This window comes from Penicillium brevicompactum (assembly GCF_028827555.1).
Source record: "Penicillium brevicompactum strain IBT 35665 chromosome Unknown utg000007l_segment0_segment0, whole genome shotgun sequence".
NCBI lineage: Eukaryota > Fungi > Ascomycota > Eurotiomycetes > Eurotiales > Aspergillaceae > Penicillium > Penicillium brevicompactum.
Window position 1 is genome coordinate 1,226,922 of NW_026623210.1, and position 24,229 is coordinate 1,251,150.

Sequence of the window (24,229 nt, forward strand, 5' to 3'; positions counted from 1 at the left end):
TTAGGCAAATGGCTTATGGTGTAAGCACGTTGAATGTCTGAGCTCCAGGTGTAACCTGAGCAAGCCACGAACTTGTGTTTGCCTCTGCAGATACGGAATATGGAATACTCCGTATGGAATGCTAGAGTTCTTATTCCGTACGGGGTACATATTTTAGCCTATTCCCTCGGGTATCATACAGCTTTGGGAGGCCCCCATGATGATGATTTCGATTCCTGATAGATAACAAAAACTAGTCTGCCAAGCCCGACAATATTTTGACCTCCAAGGCTTCCAAAGGTTAGGATAACTAATTTTTATCCAACCTTCCCAGGTCGCAGACCTTGGGATGAACCTTGGAAGTGCCCAGATTTAACGTTGGAAGAAATATTTATAACAGCACTCTAGGTACGTATAACCTTGGAAATTTTGTCTCGATCCATGTATATTTTCCAAGGTTCCAATTAAGTATATTTTGAAAATCCCGAGGTCACCATCACCATCACCATCATCAAGAAGTGTGCACAACATCCACTGCTTTTTTCTTTCGGGTGTATACTTCCGTTGGCATTCGCCGACCGCTCAATAGCCGACCACAAATGCAAATGCAAATCCTCAACTAGACTTGAAAGTATTTATCGTAAATCGTAGGAAGATAGCACACACCCGTGGAAATTATGGACTGCGAAAAGCAACCTCAGATTGAGGAATGGCATCTGATTGGTCTCCTCTCTGACTTCCCCGACATCAGCCAAGACAACGAACGCTGCCATATCTTACCCGCGTGTAAGACCTTGAGCGTCCCCAACGCCAAATCAGCACAAACCAGAAACCGCTTATCAGATCTAAATGATCAGGTGCTGGTGTTTAAATACAAAGGATTCTTGCACGCCATTGACAATGTATGTCACGTGTCCATCTCTCTTGGCCATAAGCTTACTGTCGCTAGCAATGTCCACATTCGTCCTTTCCCCTGAAACAGGGTAATGTTTTCGATATCGAGGACATCGGAGCTCCGCACGGTGCTGGTATTCGATGTTTTAGACATGGGTGGAAATTTGATCTTTTTACGGGAAAGGGGGATAGTGGTCCTCACAAGCTCAATTTGTGGGACATTGAGGTACGTGACATAGAGGGGGCTGCGAGTGGCGACAAGGAAGTTTGGGTCAGGAGACCATCACAAGATTCGCAGTAGGACAGCGCGGTGTTAGGAGTACTAGTTTGAAAACGAATATCGAGATTGAAACAATGTGAAGAATGCAGAAGTGGGTATATTATGAGACATCATAATAGGTTCCGAAATTAAGATCCAGGAAAACTTAGTACAAGAGAAGGAATAAACCAAAGAAATTAGAAAATTAAAGATCGAGGTCGTCAAACCAGCGGCGGGTTTAAATGAAGAACCTAAACATGGTTAGTAGTTGTGTCAACCATATGCATCTACAAACACATACCAAGCCGCAATAGCGATGATCAAATACATCATCATCAACAGCACACCCTCAAGCCAGTGTGACTTACCGTCACCAATGAGGTAGTTCACCTAAATCAGTTAGTAACATCCTTGACTCAAGATACAGTCCACATACCAAAAGAACAGACATGAAAAGCACAATGACCTGGAAGCCATCGAAGTTGAGAGTCTGCAAGGGTTAGTACGGAGAATTAAAAATGATGTGCAGGATCTGGAGCATACCATGTCATCCACACCAATGATCCACCCAAGAACAATAATCAGCGGCAAAACAAGCAGCGCAATCTGCATACTGGAGCCAACAGCAACACCAATAGCGAGATCCATCTTATCCTTACAAGCGACCGTCACGGCGGTCGCGTGCTCAGCGGCATTACCAACAATAGGCAGAAGAATCAAACCCACAAAAGTCTCGCCAATGTTACCGGTAGCAGTGAGAGCATCGATAGAATCAACCATGAACTCGGCGCATGCAGCCACGAACGCAGTCGAGATGAGCAGCGTAAGCAATGCAGTCGTGATGGAGAGCTGTGGCACCTCCGCCTCGTCCTCCGCATCTTCCATTTGCATGTGGTCTGGGCTTTGGCCGACCAATGGGGCGGCCGTCATTTTGCCGATCTGGGCGATTCCTCGGCTGGCGTCACCTTCGCTGACACGGGCGCGTCTCCGTTCGACCTTAGGGCTAGGACGGTTGTACATGTCGGCGTGTGATTTGAGTTGGAAGAAGAGGTAGCAGCCGTAGACGATTAGGAGAAGAACACTGGTTCCTGTTATTGGGTTAGATATGGTCATTTGAAAAGAGTCTGGAATATCATACCTCGGGACAAAGCAGCAGTTCCGTCACTGGTGCTGGCTGTAATGGATTTCGTTAGTTTGTTACTGTAAACTCGAGTGAAAGGGTTCCTGACTGTCAGACCACCTGTGGTAGGCGGTAGGAATAATCAAACTGCTCACAGCCAATGCCAGCATACTCGCAGCAGTCTGAGCGACTGTCACGTTGAAGTGCTGCTCCATGCGATCGATTCCACCGAAGAAGAAGCACATACCCATCACCAGCAACAAGTTGGACAACATACTGCCGATGAGGGAGGTCTGTACAATGAGTGTCTTGTGCTTGACCAGAGCAATGATTGCAACAATCAGCTCAACAGCATTACTGTGGAATCAGTCAGACAAGTACACATATAGATGGGTTGGAGAAACATACCCGAACGACGCATTAAGCAGACCACCAATAGTCTCACCCGTGCTGAAAAGACATTAGTATACACCGGACAGGTTTTGGCGATGTGAAGGCCTACCGGAGGGCAATTTCCTCAGTTGCAAAACTGAGCATAGCAGCCAGGGGACTAAAACGGTTAGCGATGATCTAGAAATTGAGCGAAGTGTACTTACATGATGGCGATGAAGTTGACAACAAAAACCGCAATTGGGTTAGCATCCACAGCGTACAAAGCGACTGTGGCATGTTAGCAAAACACAGGTTGATAGACCGAGAACTCTTACTTCCAACTGGCGCAGCGATTAAAAGAACGTTGATCCACGAATTCAAGACAGTGGCTCTCAACTGGGAAGCGAATGTGAACTTCTGCGCTTCAGAAAGCGATTTCTTATCCTCCTCGGAGCTGTCATCGCCGTGGCTGAACTTGCCCAAAAATCCACCCTTGCGCTGGCGTGGGAGCCCGGACTCAGAGGATTCCTCAATCCCACGCGAGACATTGATGGGATCATGGCTCTCCACAGAGGGTTCTGGTGGAGATCGATTTATATGGGGGGTTCCTAGGTCGCTTCCAGCCGACTCAGGAGGGAAACTACCAGAGTATTCCGGTCCAGTGAGACCATCGTTCATGTCATGGCGTCGGCGGCGGTCTTCTGATAGATCTCCCAGGCTGCGGGTGTGGTGAAGACCACTTTCCAGTTGCATGGAGTTGGTGCGGTGAGGGTGTCGTTGGCGACGGAACTTCTTGAAAGGATTGTGCGAGGAGGCTTCGCCTTCTTCGTCGTACCAGGCTAGATTGCGGGCCTGGCGGCGGTAGATATCTGTGGCTATCAGCATCGCGAACAAAAGGTGGACTGGCAAGTCGAACTTACGCATGATGACGGGATGGTTTTGTACGGCTAGCAAGACTTGATGTGAGTATAGTTGCGCCAGGAGTAGGTGAAGATATCAAATAGCAGTAGAATTGGGAACACATAAGGCAACAATGGACTTTTATATCGAATGGAGCCACGCCACAGCGCGTGGCTCAGACGCTCCACGATGATGCTTATAGGAGCGGGCTAAGAGAACACGTACTCGAAACTTATTTCAGATGGGGCACTTCAGCACAGTCTGAGGCTGAGGCGTATAGCTTGATATACGCGCTGAACTGGGGTGAGCCGCAAGTGACAGCCACAATTGAATGGTGAATGGGGACCCGCGATGTTCAAAAGATTCCAACCCAAAAATTGACACGGCCACAGGGGTTTTCGGTCAGAGGGTCGCGCCGAGGCAAGGGGTAGGCAGGGTATCAACAAAGAGGTAACGAGCGAAAAATTTCCCACAATGAGGAAACGAAAACCGAGAAAGAAACAAGAAAGAACGAAAAATGAAGGGATAGAATTTGCCTGGTAACAATTTGCAAGATTTGCTGAGGAGACCGGCTTGGAGCAGATGTTTGAAATGCACAGCCACACTAGTCGGGCGATCGCGATAGCGCGGGTTAGTGGAATTAGATGAGCTTGGCACTTGAGCAGCAGAACATGAAGCAAGCTCCGATCGCACTGGAGTTGGCAATTTGTTTCAAACGAATCTTCAAGCGCTGTTGGGTTCTGTAGCAGTCCAGCAGGGTTGGATATTGCTATGATGCGAGACGGTCGATGCGTTGGCTTTGGGTACACGAAACACGAACAGGCGGACGCCACTCCAAACCTTGGAACCGAAAGCTTTGTTTTGCTTGGTGTGCTTGAATTTTCTTGGTGTGCTTGGACTTGGCGATCACCTTGAAGGTCAAATCAAAATGTCACACCGCATCGATGCCTTTGGAGATCATGATTGCTGCAGACATTGACGTAGCGCACATGTCACTCGAGCATGAAGCCTTCAATTGGAAGAAAACATGGATCCCAAATGTGATAGTGTGGCCCACTTTTGGCGGGTCATCAAGCAATCAGGGGCGGTTAACGTCACTCAGCGCGCCACAGGCCCCTTTCTCATTTCTGTGGCTCAGTCACGTGCCTTGTTGGAGACTGGAGCCTTTGCTGTGTTGGTAGGCGCCCTTGGGTGCTCAGTGATCCAAATTCTGGTGTACATCACCAAGACAGCCTATACTAGCACTGTTTTATCGACCAGTATATTGGTGATAATGCTGTAACAAGACGAGATTGGGCGCCGTCTGCGGTTTTGGCTCTTTGACCTTCTGGGTTAACTGAGTTTCCCCGGAGGAAATATGCAGATGATTCGATGCAGCTGGCACAAAACGGTGCCATTCGAGTCTTTCCCTTTTGTTAGTTCTGTTGATTTTGTTGGTCTGAGTCTCATTGGTCCCATGGTCCTGTTGGCTTCCAAGGCTGTAAGTGAAAGCGGCAATGCTCTGGCTGAACTGTAGCCAAGATCAGGCCAGCAATCCTCATATGTATGCCATATGTACTCCGTAGGAAGTCGTAGGAGATCTTAGGAAGTTAAAATGGAAAGGAAGAAAAGTACTATTAAGAAAACTCAGCCCTACGGGACGGGGCATTCTTTCGGCCCACAAGGCTGCGGCTAATGACTGTTGCCTATCGGTTTCACTAGCGCCCTGCCTGCCCCTTGTGATGCCCCTCCGCCTTCGTCTTCCGCTGAGATCGCGCCTTGGGCCCGGTCGTGTTGCAACACTCTCTACATCAGTTGTAATGGGATGATTTGCTATATGTATCATCCATGGATGTGAGTTGAGACGGGAACCATCCACAGACCTCACGCGTGTTTACAACATGATCCTGCTGATTAAATGAGCATACCACACATTTCTGTGCAACCAGCCTCAGAAGGCTCGCCCTTCGAAGAATACCAGTGAGCAACGCGACCGCCACTCGCAATCGTCGAACATGATTATGCGGCCGTGCGATATTGCTGCCGACAGGGACATTCCCTACCGGCTGGGAGTCGAGTTCATAAAATGAGGGAAGTGCATGATGACTGGCACAACCAGTCCCGGGGAATCCATGCCGCAACAAAACCATACCAACCAGACCACCAGCATGCGGGCCTCCTGCATACAGACCGTCGGTACAGACCGTCGTCGAAACCGAGTCCGCCCAGACCAGCTTCGCGCGGTCGAATGAAATACAATGAGAAAGAACTCAGAGCCTGACGAACCCATTATTGCTTTTGACAGTGGTACGCGGGTGACACAACAACTACTAGGCAGGGCCCAGGGGTATGTGTCGCGGTAGGTTAAAGCCAAAGCGATGCGCGAACCGAGTACGGATGTGTCAAGGACAAATACTGGATTTCACAGGACATATTGTTTGATCATTGCAAGGTTGGTTTCTAGTGAGATCGCTTGGTTTCTTTAGAAGTATTGATTCACTGAGTAGAGTTTGATATTGCCTTGTCGTTATCATTGCCGTTGTAGGCCACTGCATAGAAAACAAATAAAGTGCACAACTCAGGTTTTCTCCAGTCAAGGAAGAGAAAGAGAGAGAAAAAAGAGATAACAAATTCAGCTGGACATGCAACACCTCACCCAGCCGGTATTTGTTATGCCAGGCAGCCCTTATTTGGCCATTTGACTGACACTTGACCTACCAAAACAACAGAGCAAACTGATCTTCGAACCCCGTTCGAGTGAAGATGTGGAGAAAGTCAATGATAGACGACATTTACAAGCGTTAGGGGAAGATGATTCGAGTAGCAGTCTTCAAGGCCAGGAGCGTTTGAAACACTCAAATTTTGAGACTCGCCTCGTCTGCAGAGGTCACCATGAGTCAAATGGGCTAGTCGTACTCTAACTAGCTATCCACGCTTCAGCTGAAGGGTGGACTTTGTTTCTGTGTGTATCTATTTCACAAAGTTGAAGGATTGATCAGGTCCACGGTGTGTCCTAAAGGTTACTCTGTAGATTAATCGCGGTTGGTCTTCTGTTCTAACAGCTCCTATTCATCTCCACCAAAGTTCCCTTTCCAAGACATACTGATACCTGTACATATATGGCCCATTCTACAAAAATATACAAACACTATACGGACGGTCCACACCTAGGCAAAGCTCGTATAGCGTATAGCGTACATCGCAAGACGGGCCAACGTTGTTGTACCATGTTTGAACGACCCCTATTTTTATCCGGCGAGTGAAGAAAATATCGCATGCAGCGCATTGAACCCAAAATAACCACAAGCCCCCAAAAGCTTGATCAATTAAGAGGTGCTCCTGGCTCTGAGTCTGCGACCCGCACCTGACGTGATATGATATTCAGGGGTAATCGACGTGCACTGACACCTTGTATGATAGGAGCTGCACAGAGTTACCGTCCCCCCTACAATATGTACACATTCTAAGTTATATCTATCTTGACAGGGCAGTGTATGTACGCGTGTCTTGTTCAATGGCGTGAGTCGAAGCGACCCGTGAGCTAATTGGCCAAATGAAGACCGTTCAAGCTGTTGCACTGTGCCGTCTGATCGTCCATGCCAATCTCAGATGGATGCATCAATAGCCCCTCCACAGTATCAAAGATCTCAAACTTTGAATGCAGATTTTTGGACCGATTTCGGGAGGTATAGGCAGCACTGTTCGGGAAGAGAAGAAATCCCGCAGCAGTGGGAAATACTAGGACACGGTAAGGTCCCCGTGTGTACTCCGTATAGAACGGAACACGGACATTAATCAGTCAAGAGGCGTTTCACTAGGAAGGGCTAAGCAATATAATCAAAGCTTTGGGTTGAGACATTGATTTTTGCGCACAAAGAGTGCAGAGGAAGGCCGTTTTTAACAGCCAAGCCTGCCCAGACTGCCGAGACTTAGTTCATTCTTGACAACATCATTGCAAGCATTGATCGCCCTTGGCAACATGAGACAAGCTTTTTTGAACTGACGTACTCTCCGGAGGTTTTGGAATCCATTAATATTCAAGCCGTGTTCAGTTTGAACGAAGGGGAAATATTACCACGCGGAATACGGCACCATAACCAGCGAAATGAAAATGGAGGAAATGAAGAGAGTGAAGATCCACTTTTCCCTCCAGTCAGGGTCCTCCAGGGTCTCTGAGGGTCTCTGGGGGTCCATCGGCTGCCCACGGGTTTACTAGTGTGTACACTTGTTTCAGGGGCCGAGTGGCAAAAGAAAAAGAGGAAAAGGCCGAAGAAGACCCAAAGGGATGGAAAGGGACAAGTGGAGTGGAGGGACCAATGACGTCGAATATTGACTTCATATCATCCTAATTCAACCAATCAACAATTCCAATTGAGTTCCAAAAAAACAAACATAGAAAGTCCAATTGATGTGCAAAAGGCACAGCCTGCGCGTCGAGATCCCCCTTGGTCCACTCCCCCCCTCCCCTTCAACCACACCTTTTCTGACCCTTCGTCCGTCTCTTCCTTTCTCCTTTCTTTCATCTACATTCGTTATAACTAGACGGTGGTGTGTACCCGTCCGACGTTTCCCTCAATCTAGATCATTCTTTATATACACAATGAAGGCCTCTATCATTGCCGGTCTCTCCATTCTTGGAGCGGCCGTGGCTGCCGACGTGCCCAGCATCGAGATCAAGGGCAAGAAGTTCTTCTACTCCAACAACGGAACTGAGTTCTTCATCCGCGGTGTCGCCTACCAGCCCGACTACACTGCCAGCAACGGAGGTACTAGCGATGAGACTTCCTACACCGACCCCATCGCCGACATCGACTCTTGCAAGCGTGACATTCCCTACCTCACCCAGCTTCGCACCAACGTTGTCCGTACCTACGCCGTCGACCCCAGCAAGAACCACGATGAGTGCATGAACGCCCTCGCTGATGCCGGTATCTACCTGATTACCGATCTGTCCTCGCCCTCCGAGTCCATCGTCTCCGACGACCCCACCTGGAACTCTGACCTCTTCACCCGTTACTCCCAGGTCGTCGATGCCTTTGCCAAGTACCCCAACGTCATTGGTTTCTTCGCCGGTAACGAGGTCTCTAACAAGGTCAACAACACCAACGCCATGGCCTACGTCAAGGCTGCCGTCCGTGACATGAAGTCCTACATCAAGGAGCAGAACTACCGCACTTCCCTCGGTGTTGGTTACGCTACCGACGATGACCAGACCGTCCGCGAGGCCGTCTCCAACTACCTTGTCTGCGACGATGCCTCTGACTCCATCGACTTCTTCGGTTACAACATCTACGAATGGTGCGGTGACTCTTCCTTCACCAAGTCCGGTTACTCCGAGCGCACCAAGGAGTTCGCTGATTACCCCGTCCCCGCCTTCTTCTCCGAGTACGGTTGCAACGATGTCCGTCCCCGCAAGTTCACCGATGTCCCCGTCCTCTTCAGCGACAAGATGACCGACGTCTGGTCCGGTGGTATCGTCTACATGTACTACGAGGAGACCAACAAGTACGGTCTTGTCTCCGCCGACGGTGACAAGGTCAGCACTCTCCCCGACTTCAGCAACCTCTCCAAGCAGATGGCCTCCGCCACTCCCTCCGGCGTCGACTCCAGCAAGTACTCCGTCACCACCACCGCCGGCCGCAGCTGCCCCACCGTCGGCTCCGACTGGAACGCCGCCAGCATCCTGCCCCCCTCCCCCAACGCCGACCTTTGCGAGTGCATGTACAACTCCCTCGAGTGTGTCCCTGTCTCCGACATCTCCAACAAGAAGATCGGCTCCACCTTCTCTTACCTCGGTGGTGAGGACGGCGTCATGGACGGTGTCAACTCCAACGCCACCTCCGGCAAGTACGGTGCCTACTCCATGTGCTCTGCCAAGCAGCGTCTCGCCTGGGCCATGAACCAATACTACCAGAACAACAAGGGCAAGGCCGGTGCCTCTGCCTGTGGCTTCAGCGGTGCTGCCTCCACCAAGAAGGCTTCCTCCGCCTCCGGCTCTTGCGCTACCCAGATGAGCTCCATTGGCTCCAAGGGTACCAACGCCATCTCTGCTGGTCTCGCTGCCAGCACTGGTGCTGCTGCCTCCGGCACCGCTGGTGCTAGCGGTGCTACCTCTTCCGGTATCGCTGTCGGTACTGTTCCCCAGTCTGTCCACATTGGTACCTGGCAGGCCGGTGCCTACGCTGTTGCTGCTATTGCTTCCGGTGTCTTCATGGTCATGCTGTAAGCGTGTTAGACATGTTTATAGACAGATCCAACTTTTGGATCGCCTTTTGTAACATTGTTCGTATATAATTCTTTTTAAAACCAGTCAGCTGGCGTTCATTTTTTTATTTTCTGATACCATCCATGGATCCTCCTTTTCAATATACCAGTAGTTCAAGATTAACTTTCCGTTCCATCTCAACTTCTCATTGGACGACTTGACTCCCTAGACCCTTGGTTTGTGGATCATAGTATATGAGCTTCCAAGGTTGGATTGAATGGGGAGCACCGGTCATCGTGATCTGTTGAAAATTCTCGTGCGAGTCGCCGAGCAGGTGAGGTGTAGGGAGGTGTCTCAAGGTCAAAAGGTCCTGCGAAGCTACCCACGAGATACTCAGCAAGTGTGGAGTGTATCATCACCCAATTGTGAAGCTATCCAAGTTTAAACATGCGTCTTTCAATCCTGTGGTGTGTGTAGTGTACTCCGTAGTGTAGTATATCCATCCTTTTTCTCATCGTTGATCATTTCTCGCCTGTCTACTGGGTGGTAGTCTAAAAGCACACGCTTTAGAATATTTACTTCCAAGGTTTGAGTCTGATAATACATGTAAGCGCACACGATGTTGGCCCCAGACTCCATATCTATACTTCGGAGATTTCGGTCCCATAGTCAAACACCACGGAGGAAGGTAGTGTGCTCTTGATTGTTATCCTGAGAAATAACTTAGACTCATCTTGCACCTCTCAACATCTTTTCTTCCATCCCCCTCCCAACCTCAAAACCCACCCCCCTTCGATCTACATCGTTCCAAACAATCATGAAATTGGTCGCAGCAGCCTTCAAGGCAAGCCAAGCACAGAGTCGTGCTGCACTAATCACCCACCTCACAGCTGGGTTTCCATCCGTGGATGAGACCCCGGAGATCATGCTTGCCATGCAAGCTGGCGGTGCAGGTACGTATCCACCCGCATCCAACGCTCATAGCTACTGACCATAACACACGCATAGACATCATTGAGCTGGGGATTCCCTTTGAAGAGCCAAAGACAGACGATCCCGTCGGCAAGAGTGCCAACGCTACAGCTTATGACAATGGTATCCGGATTCCTACTATGCTGCAGATAGTTCAATCAGCCCGCTCCCAGGGCCTGAACGTCCCAGTCGTGTTGATGGGATACTACGAGCCCATCAGAGACTATGCATTTGGAGAGGAGAAACTTTTGCGCGATTGCAAAGCTGCCGGAGTCGACGGATTTATCATTGTTGATTTTCCACCTGATGATGCTGCACGCTTCAGCGAATCTTGCAAGGCCAAAGGGTTGAGTGCAGTCCATACTCAACTACGTGACTTACTGAACTAACAAATGATAGCCTATCGTACATTCCAGTTCTTGCCTTTGCTACCCCGGAAGATGACACGAAGACCCTCTGCAAGTCTGCTACCTCCTTTGTTTATCTTGTTTCTCAAGTTGGATTCGGCAGAGGCTTCGCAGATCTGGACGAAGGATTTCCCGCGCTTCTGAAGCGGGTTCGTCGTTTCAACAGAAATGGTGTTTCGTCAGTTATCGGATTTGGCGCTACGAACTCTTCGCAGTTCTTGAGACTTGCGTGTCTAGCCGATGGAGTTGCGGTTGGGAGGCCTATCGTTTTCATTCTGGAAAATGCACACCCTGGCACTGGCGCACAGAAAGTGAAGGAGTACTGCCTGAGAGTTGCTGATCGAGCTGAAGCGCATGTCATCATACCACCGGGAAGAAAGCCTGTGAATCAATCCATGTCACCCACTACCGTCTACCTCGCCGGTGGAGACGGGGCCGATGACTCCACCACGTCCGAAGGACCAGATAAGGAGCAAAAGGATTGCAAAGATCCACCCAGCAGTCCAACTGGTCTTACAGGCCTTGATAGCCATCATAAAGCCCTCAGCGACTGTCTTGCGGAGCTCGAAGCAGCTTGGAAAGTCGCATATGCTGAAACTATTGGGCCGAGCGAGTATCACCCTCAAACAAAGTCTTTGGATAGACTGTTTGCTCTTTACCTTGCCAGGAAGGCCACCGTGTCCGCCAATGGTTCCGGTATCTGGCTGAAGGCTGCGGATAGCGATGAAGGAAAACCCCACAATATCAACACCGCCATAGCCCACGTCATCTTCGCCAAAAGTGTCGGCAAGACATCCTTCATCGCTGGAACGGCTGTCGGGGAGTATGGACAAGCCGTAGCCATACACTGCGCCAAACTTGGTCTCAAATGCACGATCTTCATGGGTTCTGAGGATTACGATCGTTCCCTGTCTCAAGTTCGCGATATGAGACTAAGGGGCACAACGGTCACCCCCGTCGATGGTGAGCATGGCAAAGGTAAACTCTGCGATGCAGCGAACAAGGCATTCGGAGCTTGGATCGCCAATTGTGAATCATCATACTTCATCGTCGGTTCTGTGTTTGGCTCCGGGCCGTGTCCAACGGAAACCACGTTCCAGTCTGCCATCGACGAAAAGCTTCGACCTACATTCGAACTCATGTGCAAGATGCTGCCTAATGTTATCGTCACTGGCATAGAGGGTAAATCGGATGCTGCGTCCCTGCCACACGAGTACATGGAAGAGTCGGAAATTGCCTTGCATGAGGTCGAAGAAGACTTTTTTGATCAAAAGTCGCGTTTCGTTGCTGGAGTGGTTCATGTAATGTGACTGGTGGCTTGGCTGATGCTTTTCGTGGTGCTTGAGTCTACATGGCTCGGACCTAAGACTGGCATATGCAGAAAGTTCGTTATGAAGGTTTCGCGAAACTGAGTTATCCTAGTATCGGACCTGAGCTGTCCAGTTGGAAACTGTCCGCCGTGACTCTCGTGTCTGTCTCTTTCATGAGAGCTTTGGCGACATTGAGACATTAAGGTATCCATCATTGCCCTTTAATACTATCAATCTATTCATTTCAAACCGCGAAGATGTGTCGCACTAGTGCCCAGGTGACAATTGCCAACATCACCTACAGAAACCTTGCAAGATGATTCAGTAGACTACGCAGTCCTCTTGACTTTGTTTGCTGCCCAGGTGGTAAATGGATATAGATAGATGGATTAATACTGATGGGTACCAACCTTGGAAGTCTACCAGTGGACTTATATCATAGTTTGTACCCAGTCACCAATAGGACGCTGGAGTTGCGAAATATCACCATGGACCCGAAAGACTGCCCAGGTAATCACTAAACCTTGGAACAGATTAAAAAATGTAAGTATTTTCCCTTGTGCCAATCAACTGATTGGTGTCGCACCATTCTCATTCTCCCACAAATCGTTTCCCCTCTTCGCTTGACCCAAGGCTCGCAAACTGGAGGTTGCGAATAGCGTGCCCTTTCCACATGAGAAGCATGACAAACATGAAGGAGAAAACAGCGAAGAACGCCATCATACCATAAACCCATCCGACATCAACAGCCTCAACCCAAGGGTTGATATAGAAGCTGATCGTTAGTCCATAAACAATTCGATAAGCACCGATGACGATACCTGCCTCCGCAGGATGCTTCGTAAAGCATTCGACAACATAGTTCACCGTGACGGGCACACTAGCCAGTGATCCGATTGTAACAATAAACACAGCAAGTGCCAAAACCATATAATGCAGATGGTACTGCAGCGCGGCACCGAAGATTCCCAAGCCAATTGGGTTGAGGATGAGGCTAGGCAGCCAAAGTACATGCAGACGATACTCAGGCTTCCATACACCGCCATTATACCTCCTCGCGAGTGCGAGTGGGAGTTTGTCATTCAGGATATGGCCATAGAATTGGACGAATATGATTCCGATCCAATGACAGAATGTAAATGCGGCATTTTGCTCGAGCGAGAATCCATAACCACCTTCGGAAACGGGCTTCTGGAGCCACACCGGCGTGAGAGCGTTGACTCCGACGTAGAAACCGAAAGAGATCAGTGTAAAGATTCCCATGATGATTGTCACAGGGCACATGCCAATCATGAAAGGTGTAACTGCAACCTTGGCCTAGATAGAGTCTTGTCAGGTCTGAGCTCGATAGTGAGATATTGAGGAAAATTTACCGTTTCCCTCCAAGTAGTCGGCAAGATGACACCTTGTCCAAAGAAGAAAGTTGCAATTCTGTTTGCAACAATACCGCTGGGGATATCTGGATTGCGGTCCAAGCGCTCGCGATCGAACCCAGTCTCCTCAAGAAAACAAAAGCAACAGATAAGAGTGAAGCCCAACAGGCCTACCGTCCACCAAAACTCGATGGGAAAGAAAGAGTGTGCTGAGACAAAGCCGGAAAAGGTTGGGCCAGCAATAGTACCGAACAAGAACGCCATGTGTAAGACGGTGAATGCGCGACCACGCTGATGCAAGTAGAACAGGTCGATGACGATACGAGGACCAAGTACAGTAGGCACAGCTCCAAAGAACCCGGCAAAAAGACGGGATATCACATAAGGGATATAATCATCGGCACCGGTCATAACGGCGCCCCAGACCTGGCAAACCAGGGTGAACAGCACACACCAAAAGATCGTGGAGCTGCGCCCGAACACATAGGACACCGGCGCGAAGAAGAATGGGCCAGCGGCCATGCCAGCTAAAGCGGCCGAGTTCTGGTTTTGTTAGGAGCTAATACTTCGACAGACCCAAACGAGGCGAAGGTATGGATCACATACCGCATAAGACTCTTCCAGCTTCGTCTTTTGGTACAATTTCTCCTGGTCAGCGAGATTCAGCTGTCCCGACAGAGGCGCAACAGCACCAGAGAACGATGCAAGGCATAGCACTGCGAGAATGACATATTTGCGGCTAATCGTCCAATTCTGCGATACGTCGTTCAGTTTGGATCTAGCAAAGGGATGTTTTGGTGTTTAAGCCATACCAGAGGGTCCCGTGGGTGTGTACTTGGTTGGGGAATCAAGACTATATGGTCTGTGCTCTGTTTCTCTGGGCTCGATTCGTCTTTGTCCATGATCATAGCTGTCAGGGACCTAACACAGGTGGTGTGAGTGACCCCTTGAAGCTCTGGTATTTTGGACACCAGATGTCTTGGCAGGCCGTACCGAAAGCTTTAATCGCGCCAAGCTCTTTTGCCGAGCACAAACCAAAAGTTCGCGTGGGGACGCGTCAGCTTGGCCGCGGAGGCAGACCACCACTCAGCTAGGGATGCTCCGTATGGCTTTGGAGTACGGAGTATTGACTGGTGGGCAAGCTATCACTTCCCGCAGCAGAAATTATATAGTAGGTGCCACGGCGCCGAATGAGGCTTTTCGAAGGTTGCTGTGTCCACAGTACTCCGTAGTTAGTTAGTTACGTAGTTAGTTAGTTAGTTAGTTACTCCGTACCTTGCATGCCTGAACTCTCAGGCCGGTAAATCAAGATCAACCTTAACCTAATCAACGAGATAAAACTAACTGATTTGTTAGTTGACTTATTATCCTTTAGCCTTCCAACCTTCATTATCAGGACTTAACCTCACAATGCGTGCTCCGACTTAGGCCTCCCCAATCCTCCGGGCACCCATGCCGATCGGAGCTGGATCCACATCGGAGAAGAATTCTCCAAAAACGGGCTTCGGCAACAGCTCCAACATGCCGAGAGCATTCCATACATAATGACGCCGGGAACCTGCCCAGCATTCTGAGCTTCGATAGCCTCAATAGCCCTGGGACATGCGTCCAATATCCAATGATCATTACCGACACCTTTAATATTTAATTATGGAGAAGCAAGACCTGGAGTCTCAAAAGCCAACCCCACGGGTTGATCCCGACTCGGAGGACGACCTGGCACTCAAACCTCAACAGTCAAACGCCTATGGCATCCCAACATGGCGCAAATCTCTAATCTTGTTCATTGTCAGCTGGATGACTCTGGCCGTCACATTTTCAAGCACTTCGTTGCTTCCCGCAACCCCCGAGATCGCTACCGAGTTTTCGACGACATCGGAGATCCTCAATGTCACTAATGCCGGCGTGCTGCTTGCCATGGGATTCTCCTGTCTCATCTGGGGACCCATCGTTAACATCTGCGGGCGTCGAAATGCCTACAATGCAGCTATATTGGTCCTGTGTGCGTGCTCGGCCGGCACCGCCGTGGCGACGACTTTGCATATCTTCATTGCGATGCGTATTCTGAGTGGTTTCACCGGTACCTTTTTCATGGTCGCTGGACAGACCATCATAGCGGATATCTTTGAGCCAGTATGACAGACCGGCCCTTGTTTCAATCAGTGACTAACCTCTGAGCAGACTGTACGTGGAACAGCTACGGGATGTTTCATGGTTGGATCAGTCAGTGGTCCTGCTATTGGTAAGTTGCGATGTGTACCAGTCAGGCCGTTGAATAAAGACTAACCAGCTGAACAGGGCCTTGTATCGGTGGCATCATTGTCACATTTGCCCAGTGGCGTATCATCTATTGGCTACAATTTGGAATGACCCTGCTTGGTCTCATCCTATCACTTCTTTTCGTGCCCAGTGTGCAAGAGAAGAACCTAGTCATCGGCTCTGGCCAGCCATTGAAAATTTCCACCGTTCTCAAGATGTTCAATCCTCTTCGCATTTTTCGCCAGTTCAGGTACCCAAACGTGTTTATTGCCGTGAGTATTTCAGCTACACAAATCTTTCTAGTCATCTAACAGAAGCAGTGCCTCACATGCGGTCTTCTCTCGACGTTTCAATACGCCATCTTGACATCAGCCCGCTCCATCTTCAATCCCCGATTCAATCTCACAACTCCTCTCGTCAGCGGCCTCTTCTATCTAGCCCCGGGAATCGGGTTCCTCGTTGGCAGCGTCGTTGGCGGCAAGCTATCCGATCGCGCTGTGAAGAAATGGATCAAAAAGCGAAATGGTGTTCGGTTGCCACAAGATCGACTGAATAGCGGCATTGCTACGCTATTTGGAGTTCTGCCAGCCGCAACCTTGATCTATGGCTGGACCCTGGAAGAGGAGGTGGGCGGTATGGTAGTCCCGATCATTGCTGCTTTCTTTGCAGGTGTGGGGCTTATGGGCGCTTTCAACGCCTTGAATACCTACTCAGCTGGTGAGACCCTTTGATGCTTGAATTTAAGAAGGCAACACTTGACTAATCCCCTCGCAGAGGCTATGCCCCAAGCTCGCTCGGAAACTATTGGCTGCAAGTACATTGTGCAGTATATTTTTGCTGCCGGAGCAACGGCGGCCGTTGAGCCGCTGATCAATGCTATTGGAGTAGGATGGACGTTTACGATTTGTGAGTTGCGCCTCTTTGATTCTTGGGAGCTATCAAATCTGACTATCTGGATAGGCGTTTTCTTTGCTATAATTGGCGGGTTCCTTGTTCTCACCATCATCAGATGGGGCACTGATATGCAAGAATGGACCGAGAGGACATACGGGCTTAACAAAAAGCCCTAAGCCTGAGGATTTCACGTTTCTTGCATACATTTGTGTCTTTGCATATTTGGCGATATGAAATGCCTGCATGATAGAATTGATTTATAGATACACGCTAGGCGGATACTCTGATTTGAAATAGAGATGCACATGCCTGGAAAAAAGTGAATCTGATTGATTTCTACATCCAAGGATTACATTTGACGCCCTGCTGGTTTGAAATGCCAATCTGTAAAACTCCCATCATGCATGGACCGGGACCGGATCGGAGCGCCGATTAGTAAGTTCGGCATCCTTCCTTTTTCCGCCGAAGCCTCGGCAAAGACTGCATAATTCCGACCGCATTCGGACGTCATTTCTCCTCACTTTGAGAAATAGGAAACAACTCTAAGATAAGATCACATTTGCTCAAATGACGAGGAAAAGACGTGAGCCCACGTCAGACCTAGAACAGGAAGGTCGCGAGTCTCAGAAAAGGAAATTTGTCGCGTGCGTTTCGGACGTCTCGCCCGAGATCTGCTACTAACGCTTGATAGCTGCCAGCGATGTCACTCGCATAAAATTAAGTGCTCCGGCGACTTGCCATGTAGCAAATGTCGTTCGGTAGGCTGTGCCGACGAATGTGCTTATGCCACTCGGGATCGCCAGGTCAAAGTGAGCGAGAAGTACGTGAGCAAGTCGATAACTTTCGTCAAGCTAAGGGCTGAGCAAAAGCTTTCCCGCGCGGTTCGGTTCGGCCACTAATCCTATTCTCGTTGATCAGCTATCTAGATCAAATCCTTGCAGAAAATCAGCGGCTCAGGGAGCAGTCGTCAGCCTCGGCCAGAGCAACCGAGATCCATGACCCGCAAAGGTAAAGTACAATCTGCCCAGTAACATACCTGCTAGCTAAATGAATTCCGCTAGAGCACCTTCTCGGCCCGCAGATGCTCCAGATAGCACGGGAATCCAGAACCCTCTTATTGGAGATCGTGCTTGGTTCCATCGGTATGACCCATCCTCGCCGCCCATCTACATCGGCGAGGCAGCATGCTCAGCATTTGCAACTCGATTTCGTCGCTTTTTGTCGGGAAACAGTGCGATGCCACATATTGCACGCACTCAATATGAGCGGGAGGAAAAGATCGCTGCAGCGAATGAAGCTGATATACAGTGGCCAAGTCTCCACCATGCTCGGCTACTGGTCCGGATAGCAATCCACCAAATCGGGCACCTGTATCACCTCATGATGCGCAAGTCAACGTTGGACAAACTGGAAGAAATATACCAAACACAAGACTTTGACTGCAGAGCTAGCAAGTGCAAGTTCTTTGCTTTGTTTGCCTTCGGGCAGGCATATTCGATTCGGTCTGAGCCATATTCTGGGTCGAGGGTACCAGGGACGTCTTACTTTGCCCGGGCTATGGGTCTGGTTCAGATCCTCCCAGAGAGAACAAGTGTTACACATTTGGAGACCTTGTTACTGTTGGTGAGCACCTCGGCAGGTATATCATATTTCGAGCCAGCTAGGCTAACCTCACCTCAAGTCTCTTTTCTCGTACTATCTCAACCGACGCCATTCAGCATACATCCTGATTGGGAATGCCATGCGAATGGGCCTGACAATCGGACTGAACCACAACATCCCTGAGTCCCAGCTCATCGACCCAGCCGAACGTCAGCACCGTATTCAAATCTGGTGGACTATATACATCTTCGACCGGATGTGGGGATCTAAGATGGGGCTGCCGATGCAGATCCTGGATGAAGATATCCATGTTGACATACCATCCACAATCTCCCCTCGCTGGCGGCACGAAGAAGAGCTCTCCGACAGCGAATACATGACAGCAAACATCAAACTGGCCCGGATAGTCGGTGAGACAATCACGAAGCTCTACAGCCGACGAAAGTACCAAGAAACCTTCCTCCAACGTGTCCAAAAGCTTCTCAAAGCCCTAAAGCATTGGGTTGAAACACTCCCGGAGTCCTTGCGACTAAATATGGAAGACCTAGAATCCAGCAAAAAGCCCGTTGTCTCCCTGCATATGGCCTTTAACCAATGTGTCATTTTGTCCACACGCCCCACACTCCTCCACCTCCTGATCACCCTACGCCAAGCCAAACCGGCAGCAGACAGTGCCGGAACCGAAAGCGAAAGCGAAAACGAAACCGCCTCTGTGTCACAGCCAGTTTTGACGCTAAGCGAGGCATGCATCCATGCAGCCCGGCATTCACATTCCATGATCCTGACCCGGTGGATAAACGGCTCTATGCCAACGTTCGGTTATTTCCACGCACACTACCTATTCTCCTCGGCATTGATCCTGGCAATGTCCAGCTTCGTCCCGATCGGCAATCCGTCCGATATGACCGGGTTCGACTCTGCGCTGGACTTGCTGCGCTCGATGACGGAGAACGGGAATCTTGCCGCTGCGGAGTTCTGCACTAATCTGGAGCAGGTGAAGAATTGTCTTGATGCCTATCGTGGGTTGAAGGTTGGTCGGAGTGAGGGTGTCGTCGAAGTAGCACCAGCTACAAATGTCCACCCTGATAACGGCTCTGCGTCTGGGTTCGCTGGGCTGTCGACGTTGGCGAGTATGACAGCTAATAGTTCTATGCATGCTTTGGCACCAAACACATCCGCATCTGCGCCTGCGTCGGTTGCGCCATTGATGTCGACTCACGAAACGTTCGCTTCTGCTCCCACTGCCCAGCCAATTCAACAAGGAATTGATCCATATTCGTTTCCAGCTCGTGATACCGTCAGTGGGTACACCACTGAGATGGCATTCCTGGAGCCGACCATGCAGGATTTCCTCGCGCAGTCAGATATCGACCTCGGCCTTTTGCATCCCGTTGATGCCTTTTTTAACGAAGCGGAAAATCTTTATACATGCCACGAGTTATAGACCGGATAGCTCGGTGTGAGACTATAATCGAACACAATACAAGGCTGGGTGTTTCAATGCTTGAAGAGAGCAGAGGTATAACGGCGTTACCAGTCGAGACAAATTGTGCTTAATACGGAACAGAACACTCCCTGGTGTGTCAAAATGAGATGCTGCCGACTCAACTGACCAAAATTCCCCCAATGATAAATAACTGATACATTTCATCAAATATTCCAATGTCAACCCAATGATATAGAGAGCTTATGACCAATTCTCACTAAAGAATGGCTGCTCCGTGAATGCTGGAATTCGTCACCACGAAAAGCAGCGAGGGGAAACCACCACAAATCAAGCAAAGGATGCATCTCTAGTCGCGGGGGAACGCTTTCGGCCCAGCGGTCAAATCGGCATGTAGACGTGAATCAAACTCGCCGGCTTCGGGTAAGAAACAATAGCAGTGTGGGCTCAAGAGCTAGACAGGCCCAAGCCCAAATCTCGACCCATGGCGTGAGACAATTTCAGTGCAGATAATCCAGGCGCGCCGCGAGGATTCGTCCCTAGCAGACATTTCGTGCAACCATGCGATAGCTCGCTTCAGCTTAGTGATTATGCTGGCAGCTTCGAGGGTGTGTGCAGTCGTACGAGTCAAAAGCTCGGTCATCAAGATGGTTGTGGCTTGCATGACATTGTGCAGGATGCACCACCAAGGAGCGACGCAGTGGAGCCAATTTGTATCTCCTGTTCCAGGCAACAAGTCCAGCATTTGGCCGGCTATCTGAACACATATCGCTGCCATGCTTTCACATAGTGTACCCGGAGTGCTTGCTTCCGAAGTCTGAGAGAGGTGGCGAATGCAAGGCTGTAAGATGATCATTTTGGTAGCATAATATCTGCAAGTGAGACTGACGCGCTGTTGCGCGAATTCCTGGCTTGTGTCTGATGCTGGGGATTGGAACTCCATCGGGAGACGAAGTAACCAATTGTCGGCATGGGTATTGAAGGTTGAGATTTCCGCTTCGACTTCATGCCACGACTGCCGCTCTAGGCTAGAGATGTAGACAGCATCCACGGCCCGTTGCAAAAGTTGGGCTAGATCCACAGCATACAGAAAGCAAAGAGAGGCATTTGGTGTCAGGTTTTCGGCGGCCGTCAGATCAGGCTTTTGTTCAACGTGCTTGTCCTTGCCCAACGACTGCTCTGGATCTTTCGAAGCCAATGGGTCTTTGGGCGGAACGTGAGGATGAGACAACAAGGAGGTGGAAAAGGCACTCCGTGCCCCTAGATTGGTGACCATCTGGACGACACGCTCGTCTTCCCTATCCTCCTCGAGGAATGGAACTGGAAGCGGAGTTGTGCAAAAAGTATGGGCTGCGATGGACGCACGACCTGTCATCTCACACAGTACCGTATCCAGCAGATAAAGCGCCCACCAAACCCGGTACCGAAGTTCTCTCGAAAAGTGTGTGATGCTATCGGTTTCACTTCGAAGGTTCAATCCCATCGCCAATGCCGAGCGAATCGCGACTCCAACCGTTCTCCAAGACCTGAAGTAAAACAATCCTCGTGAGTCAAACTCGAGATTTGAAGGGGGGGGACCTGTAGTCGAGGACTCACCTGTTGACCTGGCCAATTGACAGGAGATAGAATGCAGCTAGGCCCTCCACCTGTGTTTGTTGTAGATCAGGATGATCAAGTAAAATTTTGCTTCCACTCAGCTTCCAAGCGCGGGCGAAATACACAGAATGTTCGCTGTAGTCCGTCTGGGGCTGGTCTGTAAGGGACGCATGTCTGGTAGCGATGGCAAACACCAAGTTCAACACAGCCAGCCAGCGTTTCCCAGGCCGTACACTCGGGTTTGAGTAGAAGGATCGGTACTGATTTAGAAAGAGAGCCTTTCCAAGGATGGGGAACGCGGAATGAAGGACGTGGAAATAATTTTCAACGAGCTTGTCAGCGATGTGTTGAGGGGGCCGGCGTGCAAGATCGACGGTGTTGGGAACCGAAATTTCGGACTCGTCTTCGAAATAGTTCATGGAAGATATAGCAGGAGGTTCGGGTATCTCTTTGATTGGCGTGGAGTTGCCATGGTCAAGGCTGCGTTTGAGTCTGTACAACCATGCGATCTCTGAATGATCGCCCACAAATCCCATCGCTTGTACCTTGTCATTACGGTTGAAGTCCTCTTCGGTGTAGTCGACCACCCCCGTTGGGATGGCCAAGAGGCTATCAATTGCATCAGACGGAGCTTGTTGGGATGATGCAAGAGTTGAATTGGGAAGGGGGTGAGGGTGCAAGTTTAGATCCCTCAGGCGTTGATCGACCTGACGTGCTGACGAAGCATCGAGTGCGTGGTAAATATCACACAGAAGAGTTTCAAGGGATTCAACTTTGGAGGATAACTCGGTCAACTGTCTTGCGTGGGGGTTAGAAAGAGAATGCCATTGTTTTCTTCAAAGCTGTAGGGTTTTTTTTCCTTTTTTTTTTTTCCCCTTCTTCTTTATCCAGGGAGTAATAGAGAGTAACCAACCCACTTGACCATCTTCTCCCTTTTCCGGTCGCCATATGAACATTGAACCCCGGCATCCTGGCACCGATGGCAAACCGGATGATGGCCACTACATTTGGCCTTTTGTTCTCGACAATTTTCACATGCACGACTGACCCGACCAGTGGTAGTTGAGCTACTCGATGGAGTGTTGCGGGGGATGGCTACCTTCGCATTGAGATGATTGCTGGTTTCAAAAGAGCCAAGGGTGGAGCGTGGGTAATCAGAAACCCAGTCACGGTTGGGGGTCGAATCATTTTTCGAATACTCGGGGAACGGGAAATTCCCACTCATAATTGACGAGAGTATATGGGGATAGCAGTGACTTTGCAATAACTTAGCGGAGATAGACCTTGGCGATGGACACTAGTGGGAGGTTGGTTATAGGCCGATGAATGGCCCGGACGACCAGCACGGCCTTGCAGATATAAAATTTAATCAACGAAAATCTTCAGCCACAATGCTGTGGATACCTCACAATTCCCACTCATGAAAATGAGCTCCTGTGGTATGCTGGAGTTATTTGCCGGCGGGTTCGCCACTTGGACAGAGCGGTCGAACATTAAGACCAATGAAATAATGGTATTCTGATTGAATGCTGGAAGCATATACTCTGAGAAGAGGTTGCGTAGACCCAATGTAGGAAGCCCCAGGTCAATTATAGTTGTCAAAACTTATGCTTTCTTGCAAGGTCGCTTGTTGCGATGCCATTCAGGGCTTTGCGTTATGAAGGGTTGCTGACCGCGCACGAGCGGGTATCGTTGTGGGAGACTGGATCTGCACACAGTATACACAGTCCCTTAGGAGAAGCGTCGAGGACCATAAGAAGCCGTTCATCTGTCACTTGAACGCAATTTGCATCAAGGTTTTTGGAGAGTTCAAGTAGCATACCTGACAATCGTAGTGACGGTCTCCCGTCGCTGTCTTAGTAACGTTGCACGTTCCAAATCGTCTTCCTGTTTCCACTTGAATTTGACCGGAATTCCAAGGCGTAGCATAAATTCCGCTTCGCCATCTTAGCGAACCTTTTGTTTCCCTATTGAACAAGCTTTGTCTGAAGCATGCCATGAGCTGGGGCGAAGCGATAGTCTTATTCTGCCACTCGAAACTGCGTCGTGACTCGTGCACAGGTAAGGTTCACACCTAGCCCTTTTATTCCTTGATCGTCGCTTTTGGTAGCTCGGGAGGGAACATGCAGACACTCGGTTTGCAGATGCTTCCTTTGGAAGTAGTCGGCTTGGGTTGGATCACTTCTGGGTCATTCTTCTAACATATCTTCTTAGTAGTCTCGTGTCCTTCGCACTCCGACTGGAGGTCTGGGTTCCTCACGAGACAACGAAGCTGCCGAAGCTGCGAACATGAGCGTCCCACCCTCCTTTCCCTATGCGCTGCCGGCATAGAAGTCGATTGTCGAGACAAGTTCATTGGTCAATTGAGAGTTGGTATCATTCAAAAGATAAAAGATCTGCGGGTACCAGACTTCTAGGATTCCAGTCGGGTGGTTTCTGGTCGCAGGTGACAACCATTTTTTCTCTTGTCCAGCTGGGTTTGACCGGTCACAACTTTCTGCTTGCTAACAGGGACTCGCGGTCGGGATCTTTGCAAAGCATGGCAGTGTAAATGAGTTGTTGATTCACATCGTTGGTGGTCCAGGGGAAATTCGTCTGCATCACCAGGAGCGAACTCCAGAACACATTTACCGTCGGGTGCCGCCGTTCATCCGTATCGCAGGG

General features: G+C 49.8%; 8 protein-coding genes across 8 annotated transcripts; 5 read left to right on the plus strand and 3 right to left on the minus strand.

The window, feature by feature from the left end:
• Nucleotides 1-656: 656 nt before the first annotated feature.
• Nucleotides 657-1,174, plus strand: N7506_011230 (Rieske (2Fe-2S) protein; the record flags this gene model as incomplete). Its single annotated transcript, XM_056960523.1, has 2 exons — nucleotides 657-881; nucleotides 929-1,174. The coding sequence occupies 2 exons, from the start codon at nucleotides 657-659 to the stop codon at nucleotides 1,172-1,174; spliced, it is 471 nt and encodes a 156-aa protein (XP_056806678.1).
• Nucleotides 1,175-1,370: 196 nt separating this feature from the next.
• N7506_011231 (hydrogen/calcium exchanger domain-containing protein) lies at nucleotides 1,371-3,548 on the minus strand (the record flags this gene model as incomplete). The annotated part of the gene is made up of 10 exons (XM_056960524.1): nucleotides 1,371-1,383; nucleotides 1,428-1,522; nucleotides 1,569-1,622; nucleotides 1,676-2,220; nucleotides 2,271-2,306; nucleotides 2,362-2,609; nucleotides 2,661-2,702; nucleotides 2,755-2,802; nucleotides 2,849-2,912; nucleotides 2,960-3,548. 10 exons carry the CDS (start codon nucleotides 3,546-3,548, stop codon nucleotides 1,371-1,373), a joined length of 1,734 nt encoding a protein of 577 aa, XP_056806679.1.
• A 4,555-nt stretch (nucleotides 3,549-8,103) lies between these two features.
• Nucleotides 8,104-9,729, plus strand: N7506_011232 (glycoside hydrolase family 72 protein; the record flags this gene model as incomplete). The annotated part of the gene is made up of 1 exon (XM_056960525.1): nucleotides 8,104-9,729. One exon carries the CDS (start codon nucleotides 8,104-8,106, stop codon nucleotides 9,727-9,729), a length of 1,626 nt encoding a protein of 541 aa, XP_056806680.1.
• Nucleotides 9,730-10,525: 796 nt separating this feature from the next.
• N7506_011233 (uncharacterized protein) lies at nucleotides 10,526-12,397 on the plus strand (the record flags this gene model as incomplete). The annotated part of the gene is made up of 3 exons (XM_056960526.1): nucleotides 10,526-10,661; nucleotides 10,717-11,026; nucleotides 11,080-12,397. The coding sequence occupies 3 exons, from the start codon at nucleotides 10,526-10,528 to the stop codon at nucleotides 12,395-12,397; spliced, it is 1,764 nt and encodes a 587-aa protein (XP_056806681.1).
• A 591-nt stretch (nucleotides 12,398-12,988) lies between these two features.
• N7506_011234 (Major facilitator superfamily domain general substrate transporter) lies at nucleotides 12,989-14,672 on the minus strand (the record flags this gene model as incomplete). The annotated part of the gene is made up of 4 exons (XM_056960527.1): nucleotides 12,989-13,714; nucleotides 13,771-14,313; nucleotides 14,377-14,523; nucleotides 14,583-14,672. 4 exons carry the CDS (start codon nucleotides 14,670-14,672, stop codon nucleotides 12,989-12,991), a joined length of 1,506 nt encoding a protein of 501 aa, XP_056806682.1.
• Nucleotides 14,673-15,420: 748 nt separating this feature from the next.
• Nucleotides 15,421-17,099, plus strand: N7506_011235 (putative MFS transporter; the record flags this gene model as incomplete). The annotated part of the gene is made up of 5 exons (XM_056960528.1): nucleotides 15,421-15,903; nucleotides 15,952-16,012; nucleotides 16,069-16,301; nucleotides 16,344-16,746; nucleotides 16,804-17,099. The coding sequence occupies 5 exons, from the start codon at nucleotides 15,421-15,423 to the stop codon at nucleotides 17,097-17,099; spliced, it is 1,476 nt and encodes a 491-aa protein (XP_056806683.1).
• Nucleotides 17,100-17,490: 391 nt separating this feature from the next.
• On the plus strand, nucleotides 17,491-19,969 carry N7506_011236 (transcription factor domain-containing protein; the record flags this gene model as incomplete). Its single annotated transcript, XM_056960529.1, has 5 exons — nucleotides 17,491-17,567; nucleotides 17,615-17,743; nucleotides 17,842-17,931; nucleotides 17,985-18,546; nucleotides 18,605-19,969. 5 exons carry the CDS (start codon nucleotides 17,491-17,493, stop codon nucleotides 19,967-19,969), a joined length of 2,223 nt encoding a protein of 740 aa, XP_056806684.1.
• A 454-nt stretch (nucleotides 19,970-20,423) lies between these two features.
• On the minus strand, nucleotides 20,424-22,790 carry N7506_011237 (putative C6 transcription factor; the record flags this gene model as incomplete). The annotated part of the gene is made up of 3 exons (XM_056960530.1): nucleotides 20,424-21,495; nucleotides 21,566-22,363; nucleotides 22,483-22,790. 3 exons carry the CDS (start codon nucleotides 22,788-22,790, stop codon nucleotides 20,424-20,426), a joined length of 2,178 nt encoding a protein of 725 aa, XP_056806685.1.
• Nucleotides 22,791-24,229: the final 1,439 nt, after the last annotated feature.